Source organism: Tachysurus vachellii, chromosome 14, assembly GCF_030014155.1.
Source record: "Tachysurus vachellii isolate PV-2020 chromosome 14, HZAU_Pvac_v1, whole genome shotgun sequence".
NCBI lineage: Eukaryota > Metazoa > Chordata > Actinopteri > Siluriformes > Bagridae > Tachysurus > Tachysurus vachellii.
In genome coordinates, this window is record NC_083473.1 from 9367105 (window position 1) to 9395078 (window position 27974).

The 27974-nt window shown below is 37.5% G+C and overlaps 3 protein-coding genes across 15 annotated transcripts; all 3 read left to right on the forward strand.

Annotated features, from left to right (window-relative positions):
• The first annotated feature begins 69 nt into the window (after positions 1 to 69).
• LOC132856521 (protocadherin alpha-C2-like) lies at positions 70 to 20487 on the forward strand. Of its 13 annotated transcripts, none has more exons than XM_060886074.1 (4): positions 70 to 2589; positions 17023 to 17058; positions 17196 to 17210; positions 18191 to 20487. In XM_060886074.1, the coding sequence occupies exons 1-2, from the start codon at positions 181 to 183 to the stop codon at positions 17032 to 17034; spliced, it is 2421 nt and encodes an 806-aa protein (XP_060742057.1). In that variant the 5' UTR covers positions 70 to 180; the 3' UTR covers positions 17035 to 17058; positions 17196 to 17210; positions 18191 to 20487. The 13 variants fall into 13 exon arrangements, 10 of the variants coding, with proteins under 10 accessions (XP_060742057.1, XP_060742055.1, XP_060742051.1 ...); XM_060886077.1 differs by lacking the exon at positions 70 to 2589 and adding an exon at positions 8974 to 11574; XR_009649435.1 differs by lacking the exon at positions 17196 to 17210 and having other exon boundaries at positions 17023 to 17098; positions 18193 to 20487.
• Positions 20488 to 22176: 1689 nt separating this feature from the next.
• Positions 22177 to 24552, forward strand: LOC132857060 (protocadherin alpha-8-like). Its single transcript, XM_060887020.1, has one exon. The coding sequence runs from the start codon at positions 22177 to 22179 to the stop codon at positions 24550 to 24552; it is 2376 nt and encodes a 791-aa protein (XP_060743003.1).
• Positions 24553 to 25426: 874 nt separating this feature from the next.
• On the forward strand, positions 25427 to 27902 carry LOC132857385 (protocadherin gamma-A11-like). Its single transcript, XM_060887345.1, has one exon. The coding sequence runs from the start codon at positions 25491 to 25493 to the stop codon at positions 27900 to 27902; it is 2412 nt and encodes an 803-aa protein (XP_060743328.1). The 5' UTR covers positions 25427 to 25490.
• Positions 27903 to 27974: the final 72 nt, after the last annotated feature.

Sequence of the window (27974 nt, forward strand, 5' to 3'; positions counted from 1 at the left end):
CATTTAAGGGCAGGATTTCTTTTGTTATACGAAAAGCTCTGAGCTGATCTGTTCGTCACTTCATATAAGAAAAATAAGGATTTTCTCTTCATAGTGAACCTCCCAAACCAGTACTTTTGGCCTTCTTGCCTTTATGTCTGTTTAATTTTTCGTGGTTACGTTGCGCACCGAGTTTAAAAAATGGATGGCAATGTGAAACTACAGACGTGGATGAGGTATGGCGCGGTATTTGTATATATTTCCGCTCTGATTAATATAGCCGTTGCAGTTACTCATTACAGTGTTCCCGAAGAAATGGAGAAGGGATCTATTGTTGCGAATATAGCGGTTGATCTAGGACTGGACAGCAAAAGTTTAGTGAAGCGTAAGATACGTTTAGATGTGATAGCCAACAGGAAATATTTAGAGATAAACAAAGAGACAGGGGAGCTGTATATTGTGGAAAAAATTGATAGAGAATCCCTATGTCCCTCAAAAACAACAAACTCGTGTTTTCTTAAATTAGAAGCTTCAATTGAAGATCCAGTGCGAATGTTTAATATCGAATTACTGGTAATGGATATTAATGACAATGCTCCTAGTTTTCGACGAGATACAATGCACTTGGATATCTCCGAGTCAACACTCCCCGGCGAAAGATTTTCTCTCAACAATGCAGTAGATCAAGATATCGGGGCAAATTCGATTAAAACATATCTTCTGAGTGAAAGTGAACACTTCTCTATAGAAATACAAACTGGAAGAGATGGGTCAAAGTTTGTTGATTTAATTTTGAACAAAGCCCTGGATAGAGAGGAGAGGGCTATTCACAATTTGATACTAACGGCTGTAGATGGCGGAGTGCCTGCGCGTTCAGGTACAGCCAGTGTTATTGTTCGGGTCCTGGATACGAATGACAACGCTCCAAAATTTGAAAAGGAAAGCTTTGAAATTAATCTAACCGAGAATGCACCTATAGGTAGCCTAGTTGCGCAATTAAACGCGACGGATTTAGACGAAGGTTCGAATTCTGATATTAGTTATTCATTTAGTCTATACACGTCCGAAAAAACCCAAGAGACTTTCGCTTTAAATGAATATAACGGTGAAATCAGAGTAAAGGAGATGATCAATTATGAAGATTTCAATATTTACAACATGGAGATAATAGCAAAAGATAAAGGGGTTAATCCTTTGTTAGGAAAATGCAAATTAACAATTCTCGTCTCCGATATGAATGATAATCATCCAGAAATTTCCATAAAGTCATTTCAAAGTCCTATTAAAGAGGATGTTACATTGGGAACGGTCATTGCAATAATAAGCGTGAATGACAAAGATTCAGAAGAAAATGGTCAAATAGACGTTCATGTTGATGATAATCTTCCATTTGCGCTTAAAGCGTCAGCTAACAATTATTATGAGCTTGTAGTTTCTGAACCGTTAGATCGTGAAATGGTCCCAGAATACGAAATCACATTTACTGTTACTGACAGAGGAAATCCTCCCTTATCTGATAATGAAACTGTAACTCTAGAACTGCTAGACGTTAATGACAACGTGCCACAGTTTCCTAAATCGATTTATACAATTCAGGTGTTCGAAAATAATCAACCCGGGGCTTTGCTGAGTTCTTTATCTGCTATTGACCCAGATCTCCATGAAAATCAGTATCTAGTTTATTTCATAATAGAAAAGGAAATAGTAAATACTTCTATGTCTATGCTGTTTTCTATTAATCCAGAGAACGGTAATCTTTACGCACTAAAGACGTTTGATTATGAAATAGAGAAGGAGTTTTTTTTTAATATTGAGGCCAGAGATTCTGGAGTTCCTCCTCTCAGCAGTAACGTAACTGTTCACATTATTATAATGGACCAGAATGACAACACTCCTGTTATAGTGTCTCCATGGCGCGCGCACGGCTCAGTGGTTGAAGAAAAAATACCGAGGTCCACCGATAAAGGAACTCTGATAGCCAAAGTAATTGCTATAGACACAGATTCGGTGCACAACTCCAGAATTACATACCAGTTTCTTCAGAACACTGATGCTACATTATTCAGCCTCGACCAGTACAATGGAGAGATCCGGACCACGAGAATGTTCAGTTACAGAGACTCGCGCCACCAGCGGCTGGTGGTGATCGCCAAGGATAACGGAGATCCATCTCTCTCTGCTACAGTCACCATCAAACTGTCCACAGTGGAGACTGCACTGAAAAGCTATGCTGACATGACTGAAGTGCCTTTAGAATATGATATCTTTTCAGATTTAAACTTGTATCTGGTAATTGGACTGGGTTCAGTGTCATTCCTTTTGCTGATCACTATATTGGTGACCATCGTGCTGAAATGTCAGAAACCAAAGGCCAGTAAAGGTGCTCCTCCCTGTAGGAACAGTGTGATCAGTGAGAGGAACTCTACCATTGCAGATTCCACTCTGGTGTCCAACGATGCCTACTGGTACAGTTTATTTCTAGCAGAGACCAGAAAAGGAAAGCTGGTAGTTAGACAACCTGTGCCAAAGGGGTCAAGATACATTGTGTCCAGTATACCGAGGAGCACAGGACTGACTGAGACTAGTGACTCAGCTGCATCCACTTTACAGGTAGGAAAGAATTTCTTTCCCAAAATTTTACGATAGCCTGACTGTAGAAATAATCTTAAAGACAAGCAATGAATATAGGTAGTGTGCTTTATAGGTAGGTTGTATTATCCTTATATTAAACTTATCTTCATCATTGTGGTTATATGTCACAGACATTACTCCCTTTTCATTAAATTATATACTAGGAAGTTATTTTCTGGATTAGTAGACAAACTAAGAGAGAGGAGTTAAGGTTAAATATGTGAATTAACAGATTTTAAGTCTGGCAGTACAGTTGCTGAGAAATGGTTCAGATTAGTGCATTTTGTGATGTGCTGCGCACAGTGTCGCTGTTCTCCATGAAACGCATTTTACATCTCTCCCCTACACTCATTAAGGAGATAGGATCAGTCCTTTGTGTGTCTGCCACAGAATCTTTCAGTTCAACATTTTGAACGACTTTACGCCTTACGCATCGTTATAACGTTTGAAATTAGTGCATTTTACATTCACAAACTGTCTACAACGCTTGGTTGCCATTTTCTCTGGTTAGAGCACTGCTAAGGCATAGGACAATGGATTTTCGACTAAGAAGTCCTGTAATGAAAAGGTACGTTGCCGCCATCGTTTTGTCTGTTTTCTTGAGCACAGCATCGGCTGTTACACATTATTCTGTTACTGAAGAAATGGAGGCAGGTTCCGTGGTAGCCAATTTAGCAACGGATCTTGGACTGGATATTAGGACTTTGATCAAACGTAAGATAAGACTGGATACATTGTCTAATAAAAAATATTTGGATATTAACAAAGAAACAGGCGAGTTGTTGATCATGGAGAAGATTGATCGTGAATATATTTGTACCACTAAATCTGCACCAACGTGCATTTTGAAACTCGATGCAACCATAGAAGATCCAGTAAGGATGTTCAACATTGAGCTGGAAATTATTGATATCAACGACAATTCTCCACATTTCAGAAGAGATACAATGCATTTAGACATTTCTGAATCAACTCCTGTTGGAGAGCGTTTTTCATTAAATAATGCAGTCGACCCTGACATCGGAGTAAACTCAATTAAAACGTATTATCTAAGTGACAGTGATCATTTTTCAATCGAAATCCAAACTGGTCGTGATGGATCGAAATTTACAGATTTAATTTTGAAAAAGCCTTTAGACAGGGAGGAAGTGGGAGTTCATAATCTGATACTCACTGCTGTAGATGGCGGAGTTCCTGCGCGCTCTGGCACAGCCAGCATCATTGTGCGCGTTCTTGACACAAATGACAATGCCCCGCAGTTTGATAAAGACAGCTACACAATAAACATACCGGAAAACTCTCCGATTGGAAGCATTGTAGTAAAATTAAATGCAACCGACGCCGATGACGGATCTAATTCCGACCTCACCTACGCATACAGTTTATATACAACAGAAAAAACGCAGCAAACGTTTAGTTTAAATCCAGATACTGGAGAAATAAAAGTAAAAGAAATGATTAATTACGAGGATTTCAGGATTTATGACATGGAAATTGTTGCAACAGACAAAGGAGCAAATTCCTTATCTGGGAATTGTAAAGTAAGAATTTTAATCTCGGACATGAATGATAATCATCCACAAATATCAATTAGGTCTTTCACGAGTCCAGTCAAAGAGAATGTAGTGGTAGGTACAGTTATTGCAGTGATTAGTGTGAATGATAAAGATTCCGGAGAAAATGGTCAAATTGACGTTGATATTTCTGAAAAATTACCGTTTGCTCTAAAGGAATCATCAGATAAATATTACGAGCTCATAGTTTCAGAACCTTTGGACCGCGAAAAGGTTGCAGAGTATGACATCACATTTACCGTTACGGACAGAGGAAACCCTCCATTATCCGATAACGAAACTCTAACTCTAGAACTGCTAGACGTTAACGACAACGCCCCGCAGTTTCCCCGATCTTTTTATACACTACAGGTTATGGAAAATAATTCACCTGGAGCTTTACTGAGTGCCCTCACTGCACACGACCCAGATCTCCATGAAAATCAGTATCTCGTTTATTTCATAATAGAAAAAGAAATAATAAATACTTCTATGTCCATGCTCTTCTCCATTAATCCGGAGAACGGTAATCTTTACGCACTAAAAACGTTTGATTATGAAATAGAGAAGGAGTTTCTTTTTCATATTGAGGCCAGAGATTCTGGAGTTCCTCCACTGAGCAGTAACGTAACTGTTCACATTATTATCATGGACCAGAATGACAACACTCCTGTTATAGTGTCTCCATGGCGCGCGCACGGCTCAGTGGTTGAAGAAAAAATACCGAGATCCACCGATAAAGGAACTCTGATAGCCAAAGTAATTGCTATAGACACTGACTCAGTGCACAACTCCCGCATTACATACCAGTTTCTTCAGAACACCGATGCTACATTATTCAGCCTGGACCAGTACAATGGAGAGATCCGGACCACGAGAATGTTCAGTTACAGAGACTCACGCCACCAGCGGCTGGTGGTAATCGCCAAGGATAACGGAGAGCCCTCACTCTCTGCTACAGTTACCATCAAATTATCCACGGTGGAAACCGCTCTAAAAAGCTATGCTGACATGACTGAAGTGCCTTTAGAATATGACATCTTTTCAGATTTAAACTTGTATCTGGTAATTGGACTGGGTTCAGTGTCATTCCTGTTGCTGATCACTATATTGGTGACCATCGTGCTGAAATGTCAGAAACCAAAGGCCAGTAAAGGTGCTCCTCCCTGTAGGAACAGTGTGATCAGTGAGAGGAACTCTACCATCGCAGATTCCACTCTGGTGTCCAACGATGCCTACTGGTACAGTTTATTTCTAGCAGAGACCAGAAAAGGAAAGCTGGTAGTTAGACAACCTGTGCCAAAGGGGTCAAGATACATTGTGTCCAGTATACCGAGGAGCACAGGACTGACTGAGACTAGTGACTCAGCTGCATCTACTCTACAGGTAAGAAATAGTTGGCACTCTTTCACGAAAAAGTCTACAGTGCTTTACCTGACATTTCATTTAAAGTATCATGGTGGACACTTCACGGATTTAAAACATGCGCATTGATAAAACGATATTCGTTTTCTTACTCACAGTTGATTTACAATTACATTTTTCACTTTCTTGAAGACTTCACCTTTGGTCAAAATCCAATCAGAGACTCTCTGAAATTAGTTATAGTCGCTTTGTCTGATCCCTATCTTAATATTTTAACCGTTGTTGCCATTTCCAATTATTAAACACTGAATGCCAAACGAGTTCTTATAACCCTAAACACAGAGCGTCGCTGTTCGCTAAAAAAACGCGTTTGTACGTGGTGGCCATTACAATGTTTCGTTTTCAGGACACGCACAAATCCATTTGACGGAGTGATAACCTAACCGTCCGCCGATCTGGAGCTTTACATAATTGTTATGTGAGACAGAAACCATGCGATTTTTTTTTCTGCTAAGCATCTTTTTTTAAACGATATAGTGTTCAGGATAAACAGCGAGATCTAAATGTGAAACAATGGCAGGTGGAATAAATACGCAGCTTCGGAGTTACGCGTCAGCCTTCATTCTTCTTACAACCTTCTTATGCGGAGTGTCTGCTGTTACTCACTATTCTATCCCAGAAGAAATGAAGGAAGGATCTGTTGTGGCAAATTTAGCTGCAGATTTGGGACTAGACTTGACAACGCTGAGCAGTCGAAAAATGAGGTTAGACGTAATTTCAAATAAAAAGTACCTTGATATTAATAAAGACACGGGTGAGCTTTATATTTTGGAAAAGATGGACAGAGAGTATCTTTGTTCTAAGACAACAACAACATGCTTGATTAAAATAGAGGTTACACTTGAGAATCCGGTAAGAATATTTAATATAGAAATTGAAATTGTGGATATAAATGACAACGCACCGCGGTTTCGGAGGGATACAATTCATTTGGATATATCAGAGTCCACTCCTGAGGGTGAGCGATTTTCTCTTAGTAATGCAGTTGACCCTGATATTGGAACGAATTCTATTAATACATATCATTTGAGTGAGAGCGAATTTTTTGATATCGAGCTTCAGACGGGTAGGGACGGTGCCAAGTTTGCTGATTTAATTCTTAGACAGGGTTTAGACAGAGAGGCACAGGCCGTGCACAGTCTGATCCTCATTGCTGTAGATGGCGGAGTCCCAGCTCGCTCCGGCACAGCAAGCATTATAGTGCGGGTGCTGGACACAAATGACAACGCCCCTACATTTGACAGAGAAAAATATACAATACATTTAATGGAAAATTCCCCAATTGGAAACCTTGTAGTGAAGTTAAACGCAACGGATCTTGATGAGGGATCTAATTCTGATATTGTGTATTCGTTTAGTCTTTACACATCTGAGAAGACACAGGAAATGTTTAGTCTAAACCCTAATATTGGTGAGATTAGAGTTAAAGGAGTTATTAATTACGAAGATTTTAGGATCTATGACATGGAGATAATAGCAGCAGATAAGGGAGTGAGCAGTTTGACAGGGCAGTGCAAAGTAACAATTTTAGTGACAGATATGAACGATAATCACCCGGAAATATCTATTAAATCATTCTCGAATCCAATCAAAGAGGATGTATCTGTAGATACCGTTATTGCCGTCGTTAGTGTAAACGATAAAGATTCAGGTGAAAATGGTCATATTGACGTTCATATTTCTGAAAAGCTACCTTTTGCGTTGAAAGAATCATCAGACAATTACTACGAGCTCGTTGTTTCACAACCACTGGACCGTGAAAAGGTCCCAGAATATGACATCACATTTACGGTTACTGACAGAGGAAATCCTCCTTTATCTGACAATGAAACTGTAACTCTTGAACTGCTGGATGTTAATGACAATGTCCCGCGGTTTTCTCAATTAGTTTATACTATACAGGTTATGGAAAATAATCCACCTGGTGGCATGTTGAGTTCTATAACTGCCATTGACCCAGACCTCCATGAAAATCAATATCTAGTTTATTTCATAATTGAAAAGGAAATTGTGAACACCTCCATGTCCATGCTCTTTTCCATAAATCCAGAAAACGGTAATCTTTACGCACTAAAGACGTTTGACTATGAGATAGAGAAGGAGTTTCTTTTTCATATTGAGGCCAGAGATTCTGGAGTTCCTCCTCTCAGCAGTAACGTAACTGTTCACATTATTATAATGGACCAGAATGACAACATTCCGGTTATAGTGTCTCCATGGCGCGCGCAGGGATCAGTGGTTGAAGAAAAAATACCGAGATCCACCGATAAAGGAACTCTGATAGCGAAAGTAATTGCTATAGACACTGACTCAGTGCACAACTCCCGCATTACATACCACTTTCTACAGAACACTGATGCTACATTATTCAGTTTGGACCAGTACAACGGAGAGATCAGAACAACGAGAATGTTCAGTTACAGAGACTCGCGCCACCAGCGGCTGGTGGTGATCGCTAAGGATAACGGAGAGCCCTCTCTCTCTGCTACAGTCACCATCAAACTGTCCACAGTGGAGACTGCACTGAAAAGCTATGCTGACATGACTGAAGTCCCTTTAGAATATGACATCTTTTCAGATTTAAACCTGTATCTGGTAATTGGACTGGGTTCAGTGTCATTCCTGTTACTGATCACCATATTAGTGACCATTGTGCTGAAGTGTCAGAAACCGAAGGCAAGTAAAGGTGCTCCTCCCTGTAGGAACAGTGTGATCAGTGAGAGGAACTCTACCATCGCAGATTCAACTCTGGTCTCCAACGATGCCTACTGGTACAGTTTATTCCTAGCAGAGACCAGAAAAGGAAAGCTGGTAGTTAGACAACCTGTGCCAAAGGGGTCAAGATACTTTGTTTCTAGTATACCGAGAAGCACAGGACTGACTGAGACTAGTGACTCAGCTGCATCAACTCTTCAGGTAATTTGAATTTTCATTAATTTCACAAAATTCACATACTACTGAATGTGTTTTTTTAGGAACAAATTGTAAAATGCTGACGGGTCGAATTAAATAAATATTTCTCATTCATGAAACTGACATTTAATTATCAGCTTGGAGGACTTCGTTCATATAGTCTAATGTTTACTTGTTACTGATAATTCGTCGGAAAGGATGAACACAGAAAACGCAGAAATGCATGGGTTACAGTGCATAAATACAAAATGTATCTACGAATGTCCTAGGTGCTATAAAAAATACAGGTTCACAACTATAATTCACAACTTATTGCCTTTTTTTCGCTCTGGATAAGGGCGGTTGTCAAAAGTTTTTTCTTGTAAATGCACGTGCATTTCTCTCGGAACAGTTTTAATGATTTGCAAGTGATTCTGTATTGAAAAAGCATATGCACTTAGCGTCGCTGTTCACCAGCAAAACGGAGCCTTAGTTTCTTTGGTGTGGCCATTATTTTGTCTGCATCCGGTTGTGTCCCGTTGGCATAGCTCTCGTGGAACACGCACGAGAATTAAATCTTCACGCAGCCGATGAATATTACTCTCGCGATAAGCAATCGTTTTCTTCCTCTCTACAAATAAAGAATTGCTTGTTTTGGTTGTATTTGCGTCAACGAGTACTTCGTACAATGGAGAACGTCATCATGAAATGGGTATTGTGGAGGTACGTCGAAATATTCCTTTTAATTTCTACGGTTATTTATTCCACGTTTGCTGTTACTCACTACTCGATACCCGAAGAAATGAAAAAGGGATCTGTTGTTTCAAATCTCGCAGCCGATTTAGGACTTGATGTGAATACCTTGAGTGCACGAAAGATGCGACTAGATGTTGTAGCCAACAAAAAATATTTGGACGTTAACAAAGAAACGGGAGAGCTTTACATTGTGGAGAAAATGGACAGGGAGCAATTGTGCAACGTTAAAACAGCTACATGCTTTTTTAAGCTAGATGTCATAATTGAAAATCCAATAAGAATTTTTAATATTGAACTTGAGATTACGGACATAAACGATAATTCACCACAATTTCGTCGTGATACCATTCATCTTGATATATCCGAATCAACACCAGTAGGAGAGAAGTTTTCTCTCACCAATGCGGTTGACCCTGATGTCGGTTCAAACTCTATAAAAACCTATTATCTCAGTGACAGTGACTGCTTTAATATCGACATTCAAACTGGACGCGATGGATCGAAATTTACAGACTTAATTTTAAAAAGAGCTCTGGACCGTGAAGAACAGGCTATTCATAATCTGATACTGACTGCTGTAGATGGTGGATCGCCTGCACGCTCTGGCACAGCTAAAATTATTGTTCGTGTGCTGGATACAAACGACAATGCCCCTCAGTTCGATAAAGACAGTTATACAATAAATCTCATGGAAAACTCACCAATTGGCAGCCTTGTAATCAAATTAAATGCAACAGATAAGGATGAGGGAACCAATTCTGATATTGAGTACTCATTTAGTCTCTATACGTCTGAGAAAACGCAGTCTACGTTTGGATTAAACCCAAATACTGGTGAAATAAGAGTAAAGGAAATGATTAACTATGAGGACTTTAGAATTTACAATGCAGAAATAATAGCTAAAGACAAAGGTACTAATTCATTATCTGGACAATGCAAATTAACTATACTAATCAATGATATGAATGACAATCATCCGGAAATTTCCATTAAATCCTTTTCAAGTCCTATTAAAGAGGATGTAGCTGTAGATACAGTTATTGCAGTGATTAGTGTGAGTGATAAAGATTCTGGAGAAAATGGAGAAATCGATATTCATATTTTTGATAATCTACCCTTTAAACTCAGAGAGACATCCGACAACTATTACGAGCTCTTAGTTTCAGAACCATTAGACCGTGAAAAGGTCCCAGAATATGACATTACATTTACCGTTACTGACCGAGGAAACCCTCCATTATCTGATAATGAGACTGTAACTCTAGAACTGCTGGACATTAACGACAATGTTCCACATTTTTCGCAATTATTTTATACTATACAAATGATGGAAAATAATCCACCAGGGGCTTCACTGGGCTCCCTCACTGCAGACGACCCAGATCTCCATGAAAATCAGTATCTAGTTTATTTCATAATAGAAAAAGAAATACTGAACACCTCCATGTCCATGCTCTTCTCTATTAATCCAGAGAACGGTAATCTTTACGCACTAAAGACGTTTGACTATGAGATAGAGAAGGAGTTTCTTTTTCATATTGAGGCCAGAGATTCTGGTGTTCCTCCACTCAGCAGTAATGCGACTGTTCACATAATTATCATGGACCAGAATGACAACACTCCAGTTATAGTGTCTCCATGGCGTGCACACGGCTCTGTGGTTGAGGAAAAAATACCCAGATCTACAGATAAAGGAACTCTAATAGCCAAAGTAATTGCTATAGACACAGATTCCGTGCACAACTCTAGGATTACCTATCAATTTCTTCAGAATACTGATGCCACATTATTCAGTTTGGACCAGTACAATGGAGAGATCAGAACAACGAGAATGTTCAGTTACAGAGACTCACGCCACCAGCGGCTGGTGGTGATTGCCAAGGATAACGGAGAGCCCTCACTCTCCTCTACAGTCACCATCAAACTGTCCACAGTGGAGACTGCACTGAAAAGCTATGCAGACATGACTGAAATGCCTTTAGAATATGACATCTTTTCAGATTTAAACTTGTATCTGGTAATTGGACTGGGTTCAGTTTCATTCCTGTTACTGATCACCATATTGGTGACCATCGTGCTGAAGTGTCAGAAACCAAAGGCAAGTAAAGGTGCTCCTCCCTGTAGGAACAGTGTGATCAGTGAGAGGAACTCTACCATTGCAGATTCAACTCTGGTCTCCAACGATGCTTACTGGTACAGTTTATTTCTAGCAGAGACCAGAAAAGGAAAGCTGGTAGTTAGACAACCTGTGCCAAAGGGGACAAGATATGTTGTGTCTAGTATACCGAGAAGCACAGGACTGACTGACACTAGTGACTCAGCTGCATCAACTCTACAGGTAGGATGCAAAAACTTCTAATTTTTTTTACTTTCTCATTTTCCCTTGCTTTGGGGAATATAATTGATTATACTTATAATATTACGTATAATGGATCATTATACGTAATATTTTAAAAATGATGTATAATGATCCATTTTATGATCTATAACCTATTTCAATATCTGTGACACACAGATATTTACTTCACATCCTTGGACTTATGCTTTGAGGCACTGTTTACTATGAAAAATGTAGTTGCTATCATGTATTTTGACGTCTCTCTCAAGAATTCATTTCAGCATCTCAGTATGGCATATGCCTCTGTGTGTAGTCCTCAGAAGCATATTTATTTCAATGTTCTAACTCTTTTGGGCTGACAGCCATAATGTATAGGCTCAGGAGAAGATGCTCCTCCCTGTAATTAAGCTTTCTAGTCTGTGCTGAGCCTTTTCCTTTACCATAGAACAATGTTTTTTGAGGAATTCAGTGTTTTTCTGGCTCTAATAATGGACTTACTCAGCAACAAACAAACCTCATTGAGAAAGGTAATCCTTAGCCCAGGTCACTAGATTGCAGGCATGGACCCTCACACCAGATGCACTCAGATGATCTCCGGCATGCCCAGGTTACATTAGCTTTGCCAAATATTTGAAGGCATTCTACAAACCTCTCCATGAAAAGTCACTGACAAAAACTAGCTAGTTTTTTGAAAAAAGACCCTTTGCTGGGAGTCACACCAGGTCCTTGAGCTATTGGAAAGGTTAATGCAAAGCCCAACCAAGAATTTCAGGAATAATACCTCTGTTAAAGAGGTATTTCTGCCTCATATTATGGATCTGCAGGACATGCATAAATGCATCACAGAGACGTTTGGCATTCTCTGGCCTAGTGCACTCATAGAGACCACCAATTCTCCCTATGAAGGGCAGCAGCTAGTGAAAACCAATTGTGTATCAAGGCAATATCTGCATATCTTTCTGGAGTGCAAAAAGTAACACACAGACAAGGCTGAGCACAGGAGAGAGCACAGGGTCTTATTGTCTCTAGTCTTTTCTTTTAGCTTGATGTTGTGTTAGATACTAAGGGATTGTGTATTTTGTATTGAAGATTGAATGGAGAGCATGCTGTCTTCATGCAGTATTCAAGGAGCTGGCTCCCACAATAAACATACTATTGACTTTAGATGTGAGTTAGTGTTATTTACTCACTTTTAGTAAGGGCATTTGAGCACTACACATACAGTCATAAACAGGGAAATCTCCCACCCGAGCTGTCAGTGAACTGGGGTTACATTCCAAAAGTTTCCTGTTGTCATTGTCAGACACTGGAATGTACACAGTGGAGTATGGAAAACAAAAATTGTCAAATAAGTTAAAAAAATCTTGTTTGGATGAAATGAAGACACACATGCACATATCTGAGTAGTTTATTTATTTAACTCTAAGATCTGCATAACTCATTATTATAGAGTGCATTAATGGATATTGTATAAATTTTTTAATGAAACAATATCTTCTGACTGTAATTGAACCTGTAAATATATGGAATAAAGCCACATTTTATGATGTATTTCTGACATGAATGAGCATTATAATAGCTTAATATTTGATTTGACTGTTGATAAAGATTAAAAATGTCTGTGATAATAGGGAAACATTTTATACCACACAAATTGTATGTAAATCATTTTCACAGTATGAGACAGCCTTTATTACATTTGTAGCAAAGATTGTATATAATAAATAATGCATTCATGCATTTATAAATGTATGGTTATTTTAAATCTTAAAGTTCAATTAATGAACTAAGAAATTGGCATGTAAATTCAATAAAGATAATTGAGCCACAAGCAAGAAATATGCATTTTCAATATACATGACTTATGATTTTGAATACAGATCTATTTGGCTTTCCATATCTTTTATACGCCGCCTCTCGTACATTTGGGTGTCTGCTTGCAAGAAACAGAAACTTGCTTATTATAGCGAGGCCTCAGTAAAACATCAGTTGTCAGTTCTTTAAAATAAATCTCAAGGATACATTATTAAATTCATAAACACGTTCTTTTATCTTTGAACGTCTACCATTATTTTTACAGAATTTTCTACTCAAAACATTGGCATCTGGACTTTTTTGTGTGTTTTTTTCTGATTACAATAAACACAGGTTCTGACAATGGATGCCAATAAGAACTTTAGTCCTTGGTTATGGTATGTTTTTTTTTTATGTCTGCTGTTTGTTTTCTTTAATGCAACACTTACGCTTTCACATTACTCGGTTTCCTAAGAAATAGAAGTGGGGTACATAGTTGCAAATTTGGCAGCAGATTTGGGCCTGGATGTAAATACTCTTGGAAACCTAAAAAGATTTATATTGAGACGGTCGACAGAGAGTTCTTTTGTACATCAAAGTCGGTTACTACTTGTGTTCTTCAGCTGTATGCTACAATAGAAAATCCTGTTCAGCTGTTCTGTATTGAACTGATATTAATGACAATGCATGCATTTGGACATATCAGAGGCAACTAGCGTGGGTGAGAGCCTTTAATTAATGCTGTGGATCCTGACACTGGAATAAATTCAGTTAAAACATAATATCTGAATGTAAGTAATAATCTTTATATTGAGATTCAGCTGACTCAAAATGGATCCAAATGTTGGATCTAAAAAAGGCTTTAGACAGAGAAGAGCAGACTGTTCATAAGGTACTACTCACTATTAACAACATGGAAATTATAGCGACAGACAAAGAAACAAACTTAACAGGCTAATGAAATCTGACAATTTTAATTAGAGATATGAATGACCCTCTGGAAATTTCAGTAATATTATTTACAACCCTTGTTAAAGAGGATGTCACTGTAGGTACAGTTATTGCTGTGGTTAATGCGAATGATAAAGATTCAGGGGAAAATGGACAAATAGACACTTCTGATAAGCTACAGTACCATTTATGCTCAGAGAGAAGTCCAATTATTATGAGTTTGTCCTTTTAGAATCATTCTATTGCAAAATGATTGCAGAATATGACATCGCATTTACTGTTACTGACAGAGGAATCCCTACTTTATCTGATACCAAAACTGACTTTTGCAGAACTCCAGGATTACTTATCAATTTCTTCAGAACACTTAGTTGTCACAATAGGTCTGGACCACATGAATGTTTGGTTACAGAGATTCGTGCCACCAGCAACTGGCAGTGATTGCCAAGGATAACAGAGAGCCCTTTTTTCTGCTACAGTCACCATCAAACTGTCCACTGTGGAGTCCACTGTCAAACTCTCCATGCTGCATAAAACATATGTTAACATGACTGAAGTGTCTTTAGAATATTACTTTTCAAATTTAAACCTGTATCTGGGAATTGGACTGGGCTTAGTGTTATCTAGTGTCTTCCTGTTACAGATATTGGTGACTATCATGTTGAAGTTTCAGAAACTGAAGCCGAGTAAAGCTGTTTGGTGATATTCCTTTTGGTAACCATTGTGCTTAATAGTCAGAAACAAAACCCCAGAAAAGCTTGCCTTCCCTGTAGAAATAGTATAATCAGTGACAGGGACTTTACGATTGCAGATTCCACTCTGGTCTCCAGTGATACCCCCTGGTACAGTTTGTGTCCAGCTAAGACTAGAAAAGGATTTTCAAGGAATTTCTCTGTTATTGCCCATTTCATATTGCTGTAATTTGTGTCACTTTTCTTTTTATTGTACGTCACTTGCTTGAAAGGCTATTACCTTTCTTTTATCCTCTTGTTGATGATACAAGATAGATACTAAGCTCTGGGTGTTGCCTTCGGGTTTCCATTGTAAAATGGATGACCGAAAACGGTTAACCACAGTACTGGTGCACTGTTCAGTTTTCTTTCAAAGTATCAAAGGAGGTTTGAGGTATAGGATAACATGTGCAAGACAACAGATTAGAGAGTTTTGGAGGCCCAGCATTTAGACAAAGGTTCACAATATAATGCAACAGGCATGCTATCTTGGAGATGCCTTCTATAAATCGTCTGTAATAACTATAAAAATCCAAAAAGGATCTTAAGGCAATCAGTGTATTGGAGAAGAGCCAGTGCTTTAGAGTTGAGTTTTTTCCAGGATCTTTGGAAATACATTCAGTAGAAACCCAGTCAACAAGAATGTCACTTTGTTAATGGTGCAGACATTTGAGGGGAGTATTTGCTCAAAGGGAGTATGAGAAGCTCAACCATTTTTATGCCATAAGATCTGCAAGTTTTTTTTTTTTTAAATCACTGATCTTCTAGCAGACTACCAAGTGGTAGCCCTCTCTTTCAGCTACAGTCACCATCACACATCTGCAGTGGAGACTGTGATCAAAAGTTATGCTGGCATGACAGAAATGCCTATAGAGTTTGACATATTTTCTGATTTAATCCTGTATCTGGTAATTGGACTGGGCTTAGTGTTATCTGCTGTCGTTCCTGTTACTGATATTGGTGACTATCATGCTGAAGTGTCAGAAACTAAAACCCAGTAAAGCTGCTTCTCCATGCCACAGTGTCCAGTAAGAGGAATGCTATCATCACAAATTTTACCTTGTTATTTACTGGTACAGTATTTCTCTGGCAAAAACCAGAAAAGGAGAGCTGGTAGTTAGACCATAGGCATTGTGTATAATATACAGAAGAGTACTGTATCCTCACTGCTCTGTCATAAGTAGACCTCTGTTGTTGCAGTTTTGGTAACTTAAGAAATATAAATGTAAATGTGCAGTGGTGGTTGGCAGATACCTTTTGTCACACTGAAAACAGAACTTTAAACAGTTTGTCAGGTTCTGGTCCAATTTAATTATTAGCCCATCTTCATATTTGTAAGAACTGACTTTGCAGTCAATGTATTTGTTCTACAGACAAAAAGGTAAGTACGCAAAATATTCCTCTCTCTCTCTCTCTCTCTCTCTCTCTCTCTCTCTCTCTCACTCTCACTTACTCTCTCTATCTACTTATATATGTGATATATATGTGTGAGAGAGAGACAGATGGATAGAGAGAAAAGAGAAAGAGAGAGCGAAATACTGAGTGCAGGAAAGTGAAAATTGCCACTTCTACTTTCCTTTCCTTTCCGTTTACTTGCATTTTGATACTTTTAAATGTTTTCCATGCCATTGTTAATGTAACACCTCATACTGGTGTTTTGATCAAACTCATTTGTTGACATGTAATCATTCATGATTTGAACACTGAATTTTATTCCATAATAGTTTCAATAATATTAATTCGTTCCAAACAATTCGATCTTCTTTGTCTTGTTTTTTGGACGTTTTTTTTGGATTACTTTTTTTGCATTTTAGTATATTTCAAACTAAAGAACTCACAAAATGAATATTTATAATAATAACGTTTAATCAAATTTAATCAACTCTTAGCTTTGCAATATTTTTCCTTGTCTTCTTGTCATATCTTAACACTATAATTAAAATTGTCTCTTGTTTTTGTTTCTGTTCTAAAGTACTCAAAATGAGAGATGTCCCTTCTCATGCTGAAGGTATGCAGCCCTGCCATCTTCTTTCTGGAGCACCTCAACTGTGCGCCTCTTGACATTTTTACATTTTCTTAAATGAGTACAATCGTTGTTTTTATTTTTATTTTTGTTTTTGTGGTGTTTAAACTGTTTTGTTGTAGGAGGAGTTGTGGAAGAGATTAATCGAACTGAATTTGATTCTTCTTTACTTGGATCTCCTTCATTTCGATATCATATTGGCGAAGCCAAACTTTTCAAACTGAATATTTTTTGTAAAATCCAGTGATATCTGCTGCTTCAGAGTTTGATATTTATAGTGCTACAGAAAGAATGTGCTCAATATGAACACATAATGAAAATAACAACTATGGCATTCTTGGTCACACATGGAAGTAGTACTGATAATAATTACTGAATTTATGACACGCAACACACACTTAAATGGTAGTCCGGATTAAATTGGAGATTAAGGTAGACCTTTCTTCTTACCATTCCTTTTGTTTACCAGCCTAAAGACACCTGCTATAGACTACTGTTTTTGACTTACATCTAACCAAGTGTACCTGCAAATGAAAGATGAAAAATATACTCAGAATTTTATTTCACACAATTTATGCCAATAATTGCCTTTACTAATGCAAACCTTCATCTTTAATTATTAGAATCAATGAAAGAGAAGAGACAGCTCTCTAGACACACTCTTCGATTGAGCCTATACATGATGTGATTTTGATATGAACAATATACATTCTTAATTTGCTAAACACAGTTGATGTAATTAATTACACACTTTTTCATTTTATGGGTTTGTTTGTTATTTGTTGTTCAGTGTTCAATGGGTAAAACACATTCAGTTTACATACTTTAATATAATTTTTGCTGTGATATTACTGAATGATGGTAAATTGCTACAATAATCACCCAGTTTTTAGTCTTCTGTCATAATCATCCTCATAACTACATTTCTCTAAGCATGATATTTTTTAGATAGATGCCAATTACCTTGAAGGAATAAATGGACTCAGTCCATGATGTTTTTTTCATTTGTTTGATTAAAAGGTCTCAACTACATGAGATGTGTTCAGATTTTGATTTAATATGGGGTACTTGCTGGTTCAAATTTTGCCCCTGACTGCTTTTATGTGTTCTTTTTGGTAGGCCTCTACCACCACCAGTAGCAGTTCCTCATGAGCCTTCATTCCATGTCCTGTTGCTCAAGTGATGCTGAGAAGAACCTGATCTACAAAAATGGAGCGTCTCATTCCTGCATACCTGTTTGCTGATTTAGAACCTGTGTCTCTATTCAGATTTTTTCTTAATACACCAATTGTACATTGTCTTTGCATTTTGTCAGTAATAATTGTGTAAATTTAACACACCTGATTGGAAATGACTTCAGTTCTTGTTGGGACTAATGGATGTTCTTACCTAGTAGAGGATTTTTCCACTCCCAATCAGAACAGTGTTTACGACCAGGCTCCTTGCATGGATCTGCATGGCTATATCTATGGACATTTGTTTACTTTATATAAACTTTTTAGACTTTTCACTGTCTGACACCTAAATTTTCAAGTGAGCTTGGTGAAAGCCTAAAATAAACATAAAATGTAGAACAACACAAAAAGCACAAAGAAGTGTCATTAAGCTGATAGGACCCTGAAATTGTGCATGTGGTGATAGCCTCGAACGGTCCATGTTCCGCTTTTCCCTAATGGATGTCAAATCATTACATTTATGTTTCCACTATGTGTTATGCCGTATGTGTATTGCTGGCTTGGCAAATTAAAATTGTGAAAAACAAATTACACATGTTCCATTTAAATAATTTGTATTGCATTGCCAAAAATATATTTCTTCACTGTTTTTAAGTTGCTTTACAGTTGAATTGTAACCCAGCTTTGACCATTTGTTCAAAAAGTATCCCAAGCCAAATCGGTTCATTCTGATTATGTTTTTCATTTTACATGAATTAACCATTATTACACAAAATAAACATGTACCATATCAATTTCATATGACTAATTTTAGTCATATAAATCTTGAACATGTTTACTGTAAATAAGCACATATTAGACTGAATACAGTAGAAAGGCATATAGCTTGTATTATATTAACATTTAGCATTTAAAATGTCTTCATACTATTGTGTAGACTTTACTGCAATCTTAAATTACTATAAAATAAGACAAAACAACAAGGTTTTGGTGGTGTCTTGTTCCATTTTAGTGTGTTTTATTTGTGTTATGGCAATTATTATGATTTTACTAAAAATGTATGACTTTCTTATTGAAATTTTATCCTTTGTTTCAGATGTTCAAAACTGATTTAGTGTTTTTTTGTTTTATAAACTAAAAAAAGTGTCTTTTTGTTTGCAAAGTGTTATGCTGGTGGTGCATTATTTAGATGGTTGTGTTAACCTATAGTATGAACTGCATCAATTTTGTACTCTGCAGTTGTTTTAAATGCTGAGAAAATGGCTTATTATTTGTGTATCACAATCAGAAACGTCTTGTTAAAATATATGCAGGCTTCTGATGACATTCCCAGGCAGGACATAAACACCAAGAGGTTATAGGCCAGTATGTTGCATGGCACACTAACATATGAATTAATAGATAGAAAGGCATAAGGGGGTTTCATTATGATTTGTCATATGAGCTATCAATTTATGTATAGAGGGAACAGAAGGAAATATTCACCCTTTCTTACACCTCTTTTCCACTGCAAAACTGTTTATAAGCCATCAAATATTACTTGTGCACAAACTCAATTTCAAACACAACATGTTCTGCCTGAAAGAAATTTCATCAGATTCTGTCTAACCTTCTAAACTTCAACTTTATGACTCTGTGTACATCATAATATACATAATACACATGTGGTCTGTACATTTTTATGAAAAGGTAGAAATAGATATAAAAAAAGTATTCAGTTGTGCTGATATAGGGATGCTTTTTTATTACAGCTAATGTAATGCAAGCAGTACAGCTAAATGGAATTAACCTGTATATCCTGTATGTAGTTTAAATCAGAACATAGGTATTTGATTTTCACTGTCTGGATTTTAATGGTATTGTGTTGCAATAAAGTAAGTAAATGAAAGTAATGATACTGATAAAAATCATTACGTGTGACAAAAGGAAAACCGTTCTGTATTCTGCTGCATGATACAATGCTATGCTTTTTGTATGTGTACATACAGGGTGTATAACTAAAATGGTTAATCTTTAAAAATAGCAGTGAGCTGACTTACCACCCTTTACCTTCTTTTTATTATTTGTATTTTTATTATACCTTTCAGTTTAACTCATAAGCTTGGTTTATATGAACATTTAGAGTTGTGCTACTAATTGTATTGCATACCTCTCTCTTCTTGTGATTGCAAAAATGTGATTAATATCCTTCAAAGGATGTTGTATTCTCTTTACATCACCATTGACTTATGTAATAAACTGGAAGGAATTCAATGCAAAGAATAGCAGAAACTCTTCCTTTCTTTATTTTACCTTGGCCTGATTTCACCTATTATCAGAGACATAGAAAGAGACTGAAGCAATGCTCTGGGCTGCAGCAGAAGGCACACACATACACACAGACAGAGGAGCCTTTTCTTTGATTGTGGCCAACACCCTTTCTGCCTCTCCCTCTCACCTCCAGCTTACATCTCTCTACTCAAATAACCACAGCATGATGTTTTCAATGTTCCTAATGCCATTAGATACACATCCCCCAATTCCTATCAATCAATTGTGCTGACTGCTAGTTTCTAGGCAACAGCATCATCAGAAGTGATTAGGTGTGGATGAGGATTGGAAAAGAACATCAAATATATTTTTAATGAAAACATATTCAATAAAAAATTGACCTCAAATTATTTTTACCAGATTATTTTTTGCTACAGTCTCTAAAGAGTATGGGGGTTGTATCCTTTTTTCCTTTCCCCCTCCCTCGTGTTAATGTTCAGCACCACAGACAGCACAGCGACCTTGTTCGAGGGAGAGCCGTTACCATGGTAACAGGCTGCCGTCTGGGAGAGGGAGTGGTAAAGGTTTTGTGTGTGTGTGTGTGTGTGTGTGTGTGTGTTGAAACAGTCTGTAACCTGATATACAGAAAATGCAGAATACAGAAAAACCTCACTCAGCAGCATCCCATTCACAAAAATCGTTTTTACGTATAACCTAAATAATGAACATCATTAACAGAACTAAATTACAGAATTTAAAAGGTCTGTGTGTGTGTGTGTCTGTGTGTGTGTGTCTGTGTGTGTGTGTGTGTGTGTGTGTGTGTGTGTGTGTGTGTGTTGGGAGCGGACGATAGTGTGGGCGCGCGGGGAGGAAGGGGGGTCTTGCTGAGTGCGTCACATGACAAAGAACTAGTTGAGATGCCCTCTTGCGTTGGTGAGCTGTTACTGCTTGCGTCGTTTCACAGCACCGACATTTTCCCGAACAGAAGTAATGACGCATGACGTAATGCGTTCAGAAATGGTGCGGCATATACTGTCACGTGGGTTGAGACGGTCTACCACATGATGTCACTATACACAAGACAAAAATACTTCTTGGTCTGATTTGCCAGTGAAGTAAGTTTTGACCATGACTATAGCTTAGTAGCAAAAAAAAAATAAAAAAATCCACCGAGAAATAACAAAATAGAAATAAATAGAAAAAAAACATAAATAAATGAAAAACGTTTAAATTAAATTGTAACTATGTTAATATTTAAATACAAACATTAGTTTATGAGTTTATTAATATTTGTACTGGTGCAATTTATTTAAAAAAGCTTACTAAAAACTTAAGCATGACATCAACAACAATAACAATTAAAATTATTATTGTTGTTGTCGTCGTTATTATTATTACACAATAATAACAATAACAACAATTGTACAAATTGTTACCAAATTATTTACATATAATCTCAATTATTTTACTGAGAGACTGCAATTATACAATTAGACGCACTGTGGCGCTATAAGACATACATACTTAATATTGGACATTCAAGCCGCCATATCACCACAGTGGGACGAGATAACAAAGCGAGAGCGTCCACGGTGGGCATTCTCTTTCACACACCATTTGTAGTAACAATTTAGGAAGTAATATTTGACTGAGCATCTCACCCGCAATTTTTCACAATATGGGGTGTGAATATTCAAGAACAAGCTGGATATACAGATATTTTTTTCTTTATTATGTGTGTCTGTTGCTTCTTTCCGACGTCGTGTCAACTCACATACGTTATTCTCTTCAAGAGGAATCAAAGATTGGGACCATTTTAGGAAATATAGCCAAAGATTTGGGCATGGAGTCGTCGTCGCTGACGGGGAGGAATCTGCGAATTGTGGCGGGATCAAAACAGGAGCTTTTTCAGGTAAATCAAAAAGAAGGCTCATTGTTCGTGAATCGTAGGATCGACAGAGAGGAGCTGTGCGCTACGAGTAATCCGTGCCTCATCAGTATGAATGCGGTGATTGAGAATCCTCTCGAAATGCATCAAATAACAGTTGAAATTGTGGATGTGAATGATAATGCACCTTCATTTATAGACAATGCATATAATTTGGAGACACTTGAAAGTGCAATGACTGGAACAAGGTATCAGTTGGAAGGTGCACACGACCCAGATATCGGCTCTAATGCCTTGCAGTCTTATAAATTAACGCAGAACCAGTTTTTCCGTTTAGAAACAGACGATTTTGGAGACGGAGGAAAAGTCCCTGTCATCGTTTTGCAAAGACTTTTAGACCGGGAAAATAGCGCAAGGCATACTTTAATATTAACCGCTATAGATGGGGGAAAGCCACAAAAAACAGGAACGCTAACTCTTAATGTTATTGTGTCAGACATTAATGATAACGCACCTAACTGCGGTAAACAGAAATATACGGTAACAGTGAAAGAAGACGCTCCTGATGGCACGTTTTTACTACGTATTAACGCGACGGATTTGGATGAAGGAGAAAATGGGGAAATTGAATACTTACTAAGAAGTAAGATTAGAAATGGCGAGTCAGACCTTTTTGATTTACACATCAAAACAGGGGAATTACGAATTAAAGGTGGTCTTAATTTTGAGGAAAAACAAGTCTATGAGCTAAAAATTCTGGCTGCCGATAAAGGAGCGGTGTCGCTGTCCACGCAGTGTAACGTGCTGGTGAAAGTAGAAGATGTAAATGATAACCAACCGGAAATAGACGTCACCTCCTTATCTGACCGAATTTACGAGGACGCGCGTCCAGGGACAGTAGTTGCTTTAATGAGAGTGACAGACTTAGATTCAGGTGTTAATGGGCAGGTAGTGTGCTCTTTACCAGAAAGCATACCATTTGAACTTAAGCAGTCATCCGATTCAAATTTTTATTCCTTGGTTACAAAATGGAACTTAGACAAAGAGTCAAAGTCGTTTTATGATATTGCTATAATAGCGAAGGATTTGGGAACCCCCCCTCAATCATCAACAAAAATAATTCACGTTGAAGTGATGGATGTCAATGACAATAGCCCTGTGTTCATCCAAAGCCCATACACCTTCTATGTAGCTGAAAACAACAAACCGGGCATGTTCGTTTTCTCGGTGAGCGCAGCTGATGTAGATGAGGGTGAAAATGCAAGAGTCTCATATTCAATAGATCATTTAAACTCAGACCAAAGTGTGACATCATTTATGAATATTAATGAGGAAAGTGGTGGAGTTTTTGCCCTCAAAAGCTTTGACTTTGAGTCATTAAAAACGTTTCAGTTTCACGTGCTCGCTTCAGATTCTGGAACTCCATCACAAAGCAGCAACGTGACAGTGAATGTGTTCATTCTGGATCAGAACGACAACGTTCCTGTAATTTTATATCCAGTCAGCGCTAACGGTTCTGCTGAAGGTGTAGAGGAGATTCCCCGCAATGTGAACGCAGGACATTTGGTGACTAAAGTGAGAGCCTATGACGCGGATATTGGATACAACGGCTGGTTATTATTTTCACTGCAGGAAGTGAGTGACCACAGTCTCTTTGGTTTGGACCGTTATACAGGACAGATAAGGACCCTTAGACCATTCACAGAAACAGATGACTCTGAACATAAACTGGTAATACTAGTCAAAGACAATGGCAACGTTTCACTTTCAGCAACAGCGACTGTGATTTTTAAACTTGTTGAACCCAAGGAGACATTTGCAGTTTCTGATATTGAAAGTTCAGTTAAAAATGTACCAGAAAATAACGTCAGATTTTATTTGATCATTACGTTGGGCTCGGTTTCATTTCTTTTTATCATCAGTATCATCGTCCTGATCGTAATGCAGTGCTCCAAATCTGCAGTCTATTCCTCAAAGGATTTACAAGATACAAATTATGATGGGACACTGTGTCACAGCATCCAGTACAGATCCGGAGATAAACGATACATGTTAGTTCGACCAAGAACGAGTATCGGTTCAACTATAGTTCCAGGAAGTAATGGAAATACTTTACTTGTACATGATCGGAGAAGGAGAACTTCTGGGGAGGTAAGAGCTGACTGAACTAAATAAACTGTGTGATGCTTGTTTAATTTTTAATTTAATTTAATTAATACTTTTTAATTTAATTGAATTTATTTTTTATAAACTTCTAAAATGTTAAGAAATATTTCATATTAGTTAACGTTTTATAGATAATGTTTGACATGTATTCTGTGGGAAAGAAAATCTATGTCATAATGACTTTTTTGTAGATAGTGTTCAATGTTCAACCACAAAGTATGGTAAATCGTGGCGCTGTCCATGGTGCTAAATTCATTTGCGAAATGCTGAATATGATGCTTGTTATAATAGTCATTGATTAATTAATTATAACTCTTCTTACACTGTGCTTATTATTATTATTATTATTATTATTATTATTATTATTATTATTATTATTATTATTATTATTATTGTTGTTGTTGTTGTTGTTGATTTTTTTAATCTGGTGGTATTACTACAGGTTTTGTGAATGATAATCCTGAACAAAATTATGTTGTTATAATAATTATATTATTATTATACAGACAACTTCCAATACCCCTGCCTACTGGGTTCTGAAAATATTCTGACACTGCGAGTCAATTTTCTATGGGAAAATTTACAAAAATGAAATATAGTTAAAAAGATTTTTTTATTTGATTCCCCAAAACCCTTTCCTAAAACTTTTTCTATTTAGCAAATGCAAACGGCAAATATAATATACATAATATACGCGGACATGACTGTCTTCCACATGGCGTCAGTGATACACCAACAGATTATTAAGCCCTTCCCTTTTTTACGCCTTTCCTGTCTGTAAAATGTGTGTGATGTAACGGGTGTAGGGAGAGCTGTTTCTTTGTTGAGTTAATATTTGATCCCATTTTGGTTGCATTCGTGTTATACTGTATGTTTATTACAACCTTTAACCCAATGTCATTTTGAGTTTTTTGATTCATTAAAAAATATCGTCCACAATGGACGACGGCGGACAAAGGCGAAAATGGGAGTATTGTTGGATTGCGCTATGCTACTCTTTGCTGTTGTGCTTCGTGGAGCACGTTTTCGGTCAGATAAGGTATTCTGTCCCCGAGGAGATGAAAGAAGGTTCAGTTGTGGGAAACATTGCTAAAGATTTGGGTCTTGATGTCAACACTTTGATGGACAGACGATTACGTATCGTTTCTGGATCTAAGGACGCGCTTTTCAAGGTAAACCCGGACAATGGAATATTATACGTTGAAAAGAAAATCGACAGAGAAAAAATATGTGACGGTGATTATGTCTGCTTGCTAAACATAAAAATTGCTGTTGAGAATCCACTTAATATTCATTACATTGGAATTGAAATAACTGATATCAACGATCACGCGCCCAGTTTTGCAGATGAACACTTACATTTAGAAGTAGCAGAAAATAAAGCTCCAGGTGCGCGACTTGATTTGCAACCAGCGCGTGATACAGATATTGGAGTTAATTCTATTAGAACTTACAAATTAAGTCATAATGAACATTTTACTTTAGAAATAAGAGATGTTGTTGAGGATAAAATTCCGTCGCTTGTGTTACAAAAATATTTGGATCGGGAAAGTGTCCATGAACATCGATTACTTTTAACGGCACTAGACGGTGGAAATCCACCAAAATCTGGGACTCTTAACATAACTATAACTGTCCTTGATATAAATGACAATCAGCCTGTGTGCAGTCAAGATGTTTATTCTTTATCTTTACCTGAAAACGTCTCTGTCGGGAAGGTTGTAATGAGAGTGAATGCTACTGACCCGGATGAAAGCAGCAATGGAGAAGTAGAGTATTCATGGGGTAGAAATACAAAAAGTAAAATCCAAGATATTTTTCATGTAGACCACATTTCTGGTGAAATTAAAGTCAAAACGGAGATCGATTTTGAGGATATTCAGATTTATAGATTAAACATACAAGCTTCTGATAAAGGACAGCCTCCGCTCTCTGTCGACTGCAGGGTTATCATCAAAATAATAGACGTGAACGACAATAAACCTGAAATAGAAGTAACCTCAATACTAAACATTGTTCCAGAGGACTCTAAACCAGGTACTGTTATTTCTCTGATAAGTGTTACAGACAAAGACTCTGGAATTAATGGCAAAGTCGTTTGTAGCATCTCAGGTGCTTTGCCATTTGAGCTAAAGCCATCTGTTGAAGATAATGTGTATTCATTAATTACAAGTAAAACCTTAGACAGAGAGCTCATATCCCATTATGATATTTTATTAACAGCTAAAGACATGGGCCAACCTGCTTTCTCTTCTTTTAAATCTCTGAATGTGCAGATATCAGACATAAATGATAACCTTCCACAATTTCCTCAAAATCCACTTGAACTTTACTTAATAGAAAACAATGTTCCAGGTTCTTCCATATTCTCTGTGAGCGCAATTGACAAAGACCTGAACGAAAATGCGGAAATCACGTATCAAATCATTAAAGGTGAAACGAGGTCTAATGACGTGTGGTCAGTTTTGAATATAAATACAGAGACAGGTGTTATACATGCACTTAAGAGCTTTGATTTCGAAATGACAAAAACGTTCCAGTTCCACGTGGTCGCTACCGATTCTGGATCTCCGTCACTAAGCAGCAACGTCACAGTAAAAGTGTTCATTCTGGATCAGAACGATAACGTTCCAGTGATCTTGTATCCAGTCAGCGCTAACGAATCTGTTAAAGGTGTAGAGGAGATTCCCCGCAATGTCAAAGCAGGACATTTGGTGACTAAAGTGAGAGCCTATGACGCCGATATAGGATACAACGGCTGGTTATTATTTTCACTGCAGGAAGTGAGTGACCACAGTCTCTTTGGTTTGGACCGATATACAGGACAGATAAGGACCCTTCGACCTTTTACAGAAACAGACGAGGCAGAACATAAACTGGTCATACTGGTCAAAGACAATGGAAACGTTTCACTTTCAGCAACGACGACTGTGATTATCAAACTTGTGGAGCCCAAAGAGGCCTTTGCAGCTTCTGATGTTAAAAATGCAGTAAAAGAAGAGGGAGAACATAACGTTACATTTTATTTGATAATTACATTGGGGTCTGTTTCATTTCTTTTTATCGTAAGTATCATCGTGCTGACTGTAATGCAGTGCTCCAAATCTACAAACTATTCTTCCAAATATTTACAAGATACAAATTACGACGGGACGCTGTGCCACAGCATCCAATACAGATCCGGAGATAAACGCTACATGTTAGTTGGACCCAGAACGAGTGTCGGTTCTACTATAGTTCCAGGCAGTAATGCGAATACTCTGGTGATTCAAGATCACAGGAGGAGAACTTCTATTGAGGTAAGTGGATTCGAAGTAATAACTGCAACGTTTTTAGCCTTTATTATTTAATACGCTTTTTATCTAGATACACGCAACACTTTAATTGTTGAACTCTAAAAAGATATCTTTTCATGAAGAACG